Source organism: Aegilops tauschii, chromosome 7 (genome assembly GCF_002575655.3).
Source record: "Aegilops tauschii subsp. strangulata cultivar AL8/78 chromosome 7, Aet v6.0, whole genome shotgun sequence".
Taxonomy (NCBI): Eukaryota; Viridiplantae; Streptophyta; class Magnoliopsida; order Poales; family Poaceae; genus Aegilops; species Aegilops tauschii.
Genome location: NC_053041.3, coordinates 505,240,768 through 505,248,230, shown reverse-complemented (window position 1 = coordinate 505,248,230; position 7,463 = coordinate 505,240,768). Strand labels below are relative to the sequence as shown.

General features: G+C 42.8%; 1 protein-coding gene across 2 annotated transcripts; it reads right to left on the bottom strand.

The window, feature by feature from the left end:
- Positions 1–1,220: 1,220 nt before the first annotated feature.
- LOC120968009 (uncharacterized) lies at positions 1,221–3,799 on the bottom strand. 2 transcript variants are annotated; one of them, XR_005761926.3, is made up of 4 exons: positions 3,435–3,792; positions 3,162–3,351; positions 1,865–1,962; positions 1,221–1,555 (listed from the first exon to the last, which is right to left on the bottom strand). XR_005761926.3 is itself a non-coding variant. In XM_040394363.3 (4 exons), exons 1-4 carry the CDS (start codon positions 3,571–3,573, stop codon positions 1,436–1,438), a joined length of 513 nt encoding a protein of 170 aa, XP_040250297.1. In that variant the 5' UTR covers positions 3,574–3,799; the 3' UTR covers positions 1,221–1,435. The 2 variants fall into 2 exon arrangements, 1 of the variants encoding a protein (XP_040250297.1); XM_040394363.3 differs by having other exon boundaries at positions 3,167–3,322; positions 3,435–3,799.
- Between the last annotated feature and the right edge of the window lie 3,664 nt (positions 3,800–7,463).

The window sequence follows — 7,463 nt, the reverse complement described above, 5'->3', positions numbered from 1 at the left end:
GAGCAATTTTAGTAATTACACAGAGCCAGTTGACCTAAGCATTGCTCTAACAAAAAAACCAGCATTAAAAACAAAGCCTAAGTACGCATAATTAAAAATCCGTCGCCGCGCCGGCCTATGCATCGCTGGTGTGAGATGATACGTCGATGACTTGTCCTGGCGACATGCCGCCGTTAGTGGACTCCGCGCCCCCCCTAAAGAAGTCGACCGCGTCCTCGTCCTCGGCGCCGCCCTCAAGGTTGTAGTATTCATAGTAGTGGCTATGCCAGAGCTCGCGTTGGTACTCCACCGCCAATTTCTCGACGGACAGACTCTTCTCTACCTCAACCTCGGCCACGCGCAACTCCTCCTCCCGGTGCTCCTCGATCTCCGCCGCCTCCTGCATCTCCAGCTCCCGCTCGACGACCTCGTGAGGAAGCAGGTGTTCCATGGCCACCGCCGCCTTTTCAGACTGGGTTGCATGCTGGAGTCCAAGGTGGCCTGGAATATCTTGGCTTGTACATCCTCGATCTTGGCGTGGATGGCCTTGACTCGAGCCAGGGCGACATCAGCAGCACGGACGGCAGCTCGAGCGCTCTCGGTGTTTGCAGCCGCCGTCGCAGCAGCAGCTGCAGCCGTCTCAGCTGCTGCAGCTGCCCTGTCGGCTGCCGCAGACGCCCTCACTACAAGAAATATGTCAACTTGCGACCTTCACGATTGGTCACTAAAAGGTCATTGTTTTTCATTTGCGACCTTTTTATGACAAAAAACAGAAGGTCAAAAGCTGGCAGTCGTAAACTGAAATTAGCGACCTTCTTTGTGATATGTAAAAGGTCTTTGGTTCCACGACCAAACTTTTGGTCACTAGCAACCTCCCCAGGCCACGTAGGATCCAGCGTGGCAAGCTGACATGCATAAGAATCAGCCCGGTCCAATTCAGTGTTTTACATGGCCCGAGCCCAACAATTCAGCCTTTCTAATATTTATTTTTCCTGTTAATTTTCGCTAGCTACATGGGCCTAGGCCATTGATTCAGCCCATATAATATTTTTAGGCAAGCCCTTTTAATATATTTATTTTATGTTAATTTCGGTTAGCTACATGGGCCTGGCCCTACAATTTGGCCTTTTTATTTTCTAGCGCACAACATTTTGCGGTCCATTTTTTATTTCCAGCTTTTTTTGTCAGCTCCAGTTTTCAGATGGGTCCCAACTATCAAACAGACAAAAGAGAGAAACTGATAAAGCATATGAAAATCTTCAAATAACAGCTAAAATAAGTTTATTACAATACGCTATACAGAACAGAACACGTGAAACTCCATACACTCATTCACATCACAACAACCAGTTTCCATACACTCATTCACATCACAACAACCAGTTTTACCATCGAATCTTGCATACCCAGGAACTTCATACTTCACCCAGATCCACACAATCATAAATATTGGGATCTACAAATAAACCGCTCTACCAGTATAAAAGCTAGCTACTCTTGGATACCACAGAACATGCTCTTCAACATGGGTAGAAGTCGTCAACGGAGTTCTACCAACAACACAAGTTCCATTCACCTACAAGAACAGAATGGAATATCAAGTACTTGCATTCTTCAAGAAGATTACAACCAACATATATATGTAGAAGGACATCAGGAAAGCCGATGGAGCAAATCAAACAACAGATAAATCAAGTAAACAACCCATTTGGAAAAAATATACTACCAGGCTTGGACATAAATAGTGTCATATCAAGCAGAAGATAATAAGCAGAAGATAAATATACTACCAACATAACACTCTCACTATAACAAGATCCACACAGACCACAATCTGCAGCAACCGCACACACAAAACAACCAGGGTTGAAGAGAGTGAGATTACCTTGTCGCCGTAGATCTTAGAAGACACCTCGTGCACGAGGAAGTCCTTGTCGTCCACCGCCAAGCAGCAGGATGCTGGTGGAGCATCCCTCACCGAGCCTACATGAAGTTTTTCATATAGTTAGAAAACCTGGAAACGTACAGGATGGACTACCATAACATAGCATTGACGAAAAAAAACTAAAGAGCATGTAACTGAATCTCCTGCGGCTCTATCCTCTAGCATGCACCCTAGATTCAGTTCCCACGAATCCAGAAGAGCAATCAAATACATGGCAAAGAAGCTTTAGAAGAAAAAAACTACTACTGTAGATTGCAGTGAAATCAAAGTACCACTACTACTGTAGATTACAAATAATATGAGCAAATCAAACAAAATATTATTGCAAAATATATTGATTTATAGCTAGGATCAATAAGCTAAGATCAAAAGTCATACTAATATGTTCTAATCATGTTCTTGTTTGCTGCAATCTAAAGAACATCACCACATAGACTACACATACTAGGACTAGCATTGGTTAAAAATAACTAATAATCACATGAAGTCCTACAATGAAGTAGGACCAGGACAGGTACTCCTCCTGATTAGTCACCACTTACAACCATAGGGTTAAAATCATAGATCCACTACTAAGGGATCTCACATCAGCAAGTGCCGGCTGCTATTGTAATAAGACAGACACTACCAATACTGTTAGTTTCATGTGGTCCAAGCTAAAAGTACTGGAGAGTAGCAATCATAGGTGCACCACATTAGCTTAATTTTTCATGAACAGACAAAACTGTGACTAACATAATAGGACGAATGCCAGGCACCAGGCACCACATGTATGCAATTACAAGCACATGTGAGCTGGCGACCGGGTGATAACGCGATGCACCATCATACTAAGCTCTCGTTGTGGCAAATGACTCAAAGTAGCATCGGGGATGAACCCTTGACAGGGGCCAGGCAGGGGCAGTTTGTACTTATACTGTATGGCAGAGAACTGGATTTACAACAAATATATTGATGCACAGTCAGTATGTTATGAAGTGGATGTCCCTGATCCAATTCAGAGATTCCATCCTAACGCTACCCCTTTTTCATAGCCACAATCTGATTATTCTCTACTTGCTAACACAAAAGAAAAAAAACAGGCATCACTGCATAGTATAGTTTCAGTGTGTGACAACTAGAAGGAAATAATGATGCCGTACAGGGGCAATATTCCAGGTACCACTAGCAACGTCGGTTTCATAGAGATTTAGGTGGCCTCGTGGGAGTCCTAGAAGTACGTAGAGGGCACCTGCACCTTACCAGGTTGTCGAGGTGGAGTCATGGGGAAGAGGGAGTGGCGGGGTTGACGACGCCCGTTCTGACCACCGTAGGAGAGCTTGGCTTGACCACCGTGAGAGAAGCATCCAGCGGTCCTGATGCCCAGTGTGGCAAGATCTGGCGGCACCTTTACCAAATCTGGTCAGGAAGTGGAGCGTGGTGGCATCCTAAAACGCAGATCTCAGCAACGGAGAAGGCACCCTGGTCTGGGCAGTGGTAAGATGCGATGCGAGAGGGGAGAAGGGGATACCTAGAATACCAACTTGTTGATGACGGGATGTTGAATCCCCACCACTTGAGGATGGTGTCAGATCGCGGTTCTGACAGATGGCGAGCACGGTGCTCATGGTACCCAGCCCGCTGCCGCCGCCAGCGACGGCCGCCTCCATCCGAATATGCCTGCGTGGGGAGCTAGCGGACGAGTGGTGCGGCTATGGGAGGGGAAGCCGAGACCTTGTGTGTTGGAAGCGGGTGTTTGGCCCCTCGCTTCCCCCCACCGCGGCCTCCATCGGGTGGGAGACGGAGGGAGACAGAGGCTGGGCGGCGGGGTGCCCCGATCTAGATCGAGGAGAGGAAGGCCGCGCGCTGGGTCTTGCCGGAGGGGAGGGAGGGAGGAGCACAACATGGGGATCTTGGAGCGCGCTGGATCTTGGGGAGGGAGGGAGGAGAGCGAGGGGAGGGGTGGGTGGCAGCGAGGGGAGGGGAGGTGGGAGGGATCGAGGAGCGCTAGGGTTCGCGGGAGAGGAAGGAGGAGTGCGGGCTGTGGCCTGTGGGTTGTTGGGCTAGGTGGGGTGAGAAGGTGAGGAGGGAGCGCTGCCGTTGGATCCGGGCGGATCGGACGGTGCTCGATCCATGATCCGCGTGACATGCCTCTGAACCAATCAAAACAGAGTACTCCCTCCGTTCCAAAATAGATGACTCAACTTTGTACTAACATTAGTCCAAAGTTAGTACAAAGTTGGGTCATCTATTTTGGAACGGAGGGAGTACATGTGTGCGACGTCCATGACCATCTAAGTAGGTCGTAACCGGCTGAAAATAAAGTGCAGATCTCTTTGGCTAAGAGAACTGACTCTTTTGGCGCTGTCCTTCGGCAGTTCCCCTCCGCCGGTGACTTTTTGGTCGTCGGCGGTGAGGAGGGTCGTCGGATCCCGCGTGTGTGGATCATTTTAGCTTTAGGTTTTAGGGTCCTAGTAGCTTAGGTTTTTGGATCATTCGATATCTCGACTTCGGGGGCAGGGATGGCAACACTGAAAAAAAAGCTCTGGATTTTTATTCGGCAAGGCCGCCAGCAAGGACCTCGGCACGCAGAAGAGTAGGGCATCGAGGAGGTGGTCGCGAGCGAGGACTTCGTCGTCGTCACCTTCCCGGTGACCGAAGACCCGTAGTCATACCCGCCGTTTTGATAACATTTTGAAAGAAATTCAAAAAAACAAAAAAAATCGTATTGTGGCATTATATCTGCCCTAGTTTACAGGAAAAATAATAAACTTTGACTACAGTAAATGTCTTAAAAAGTGTTCTTGGAACCGAGTTATCATATATGAAGATCAATGGCTTTTAAGCCAAACTAGCAAAGTGGCCCGCTCTATGCGCGGGCAAGATCTTTTGACCCTTTTCATGTGGATTTTGAATATTTGACCCTACATAAATTGTCAGGCTGGGAATTTTCTTACTAAACATTGATAATACAGAATGAAACTATCTTGTAGAATACTTCCTTGCACACATGTTGCAAATTATTCTAAGATGCACAACTACAAGATCGAACATTTGAAGCTGTAGAAACATAAGCAAATAAATTAGCAGCCTAAAAGCTTTAGCCTTGCACATTTGAATATGGCACATTCAAAAGAAAACGTAGAAGGTTAAATTTGATTCAAGCGCACAATATATATACTATCTAGGGTAATATCCAAAGCAAAGTAAAAAATGTTAAAACGAAAAATTATCATCAACTACTTGTGCAATACCACTTTTAATTGCACGCCCTTGGAGTATGCATTCACCGAAAGTATGAAATGTGTTAAGAAAGTCATAATTACTTTATCTACTCCAAATCTTCATGTGCATTTTACCATACCGATGACACACACTAAGAGCATGTATATCAACATGACGGAGGCTGCAACGTGGTGTGTAAATTTTTAATATCAACGTGTGTGACGTAGTGGCAATGGTGGGTAGTTTTTCACATAAATCTAATCTAATGGCTATAGAATTTTGTTCTATTGAATGAATGGTCGGATGTTTCTGATTTTTGTGGTAATTTCTACAGTAATTTCTTTTTTCTGGTTAGCCCGTAAACCCATAAATTACTTTTTATATAGAATAGACGATCAATCTTATGGCCACAATCATGGCATAGTTTGTTCAAATGATCTCATATTGTACACAAGGGTGCATCTTGGAATGGCAAACAATATTTTTTCATTTTCTTTAGACGAAAAATTCATTTTCCATTTTTTGATTGCCCAAAATAAGTATTTTTGTGAAGGACCTGCCATATATTTGTTGCAAAATTGGACCAAATCAAATTTATAAATTAGGACATATTTAATGGACAATTGACCAAATGGTTGGGTGTCAAAAGCTTTGATCCACCTCTCGTGAAAAACATAAATTTCTGCCGATTCAGCTGAAAGTGGGTGAAATTTGAACTGTAGCTACCTCGTAGTTTGCTCTTTAGTTTTTTTAAATCAGTTCTAGGTACATAAGTATATATTTAATCAGAGAAACATCAAAAGTTTTCAAAGATTCAACATCTAGCTAGGAACGGTCATTCCCGCCGTTTTGACCGCATTTTGAAACGGGCATAAAAAATTTAAAAAAAATCAAAAAATTGGAAAACCTTCGCATCGTGTCATTACATGTGACCAAGTTACCAGGAAAAATAATAAACTTGTAATACATAAACTCTTTTAAAAAAGTGTTCTCAGAAATGAGCTGGCGTGTGTGAAGATTAATGGCTTTCAACCCAAATGATCAATCTTATGGCCACATTCATGCCATAGTTTGTTCAAATGATCTCATACTGTGCACAAGGGTGCATCTTGGAATGGCAAACAATATTGCCTAAGGGAGTTATCATTTTCTTTGCACGAAAAATCAATTTTCCATTTCCCGAGTGCCCAAAATGAGTTTTTTTGTGAAGGACCTACCATATATTTGTTGCAAAACTGGACCAAATCATTTTTCTAAAATACTAGGAAATATTTAATGCACAATTGACCAAATGGTTGAGTGTCAAAAGTTTTGATCCACCTCTCGTGAAAAAGACAATTTTCCGCCGATTCAGTAGGAAGTGGGTTAAGTTTGAACTACAGCGCCTCATAGTTTTCTCTTCATTTTTTCAAAAAATAATTTCTAGGTACATAAGTATCTATTTAATCAGAGAAACACCAAAAGTTTTCCAAGATTCAACCACTAGCTAGGAACGGTCAAACCCGCCGTTTTGACCGTATTTTGAAATGGGCATAAAAATTCAAAAAAATTCAAAAAATTGGAAAACGTTCGCGTTGTGTCATTATATGTGACCAAGTTACCAGGAAAAATAATTAACTTATAATACGGCAATTATTTTAAAAATGTGTTCTCAGAAATAAGCTATCATGTGTGAAGATTCATGGCTTTCAAGGCAAATGATCAATCTTATGGTCACATTCATGGAATAGTTTGTTGCAATGATCTAATATTGTGCAAAAGGATGCATCGTGGAATGGCAAAAAATGTTGCCTAAGGAAGTTTTCATTTTCTTTGGACGGAAAAATTCATTTTCCATTTTTTCGAGTGCCCGAAATGAGTTTTTTAAGGACCTACCATATATTTGTTGTAAAATTGTACCAAATCATTTTTATAAAATACTAGGCGATATTTAATGCACAACTGACCAAATGTTTGAGTATCAAAAGTTTTGATCCACCTCTCGTGAAAAAGATAAATTTCTGCTGATTCAGCAAGAAGTGGGTCAAATTTTAACAGCAGTTCCCTCATAGTTTGCTCTTTATTTTTCCAAAAATCATTTCTACGTACATAAGTATCTATTTAATCAGAGAAACGTCAAAAGTTTTCCAAGATTCGCCCATTAGCTAGCAACAGTCATGCCCGCCGTTTTGACCGCATTTTGAAACGGGCATGAATTTTTTTAAAAAAATCAAAAAATTGGAAAACCTTCGCATTGTGTCATTATATGTGGCCAAGTTACTAGAAAAAAGAATAAACTTGTAATACGGCAATTATTTAAAAAAGTGTTCTCAGAAACGAGTTATCATGTGTGGAG

Excerpts from the sequence above, each read along its gene's own strand:
- LOC120968009 (XM_040394363.3), bottom strand. The coding sequence starts at position 3,573 with ATGGAGGCGGCCGTCGCTGGCGGCGGCAGCGGGCTGGGTACCATGAGC. Across the intron at positions 1,963-3,166 it reads GACTCCACCTCGACAACCTG|GCTCGGTGAGGGATGCTCCA; the intron begins GTAAGGTGCAGG and ends AACTTCATGTAG. Across the intron at positions 1,556-1,864 it reads CTAAGATCTACGGCGACAAG|GTGAATGGAACTTGTGTTGT; the intron begins GTAATCTCACTC and ends CTGTTCTTGTAG.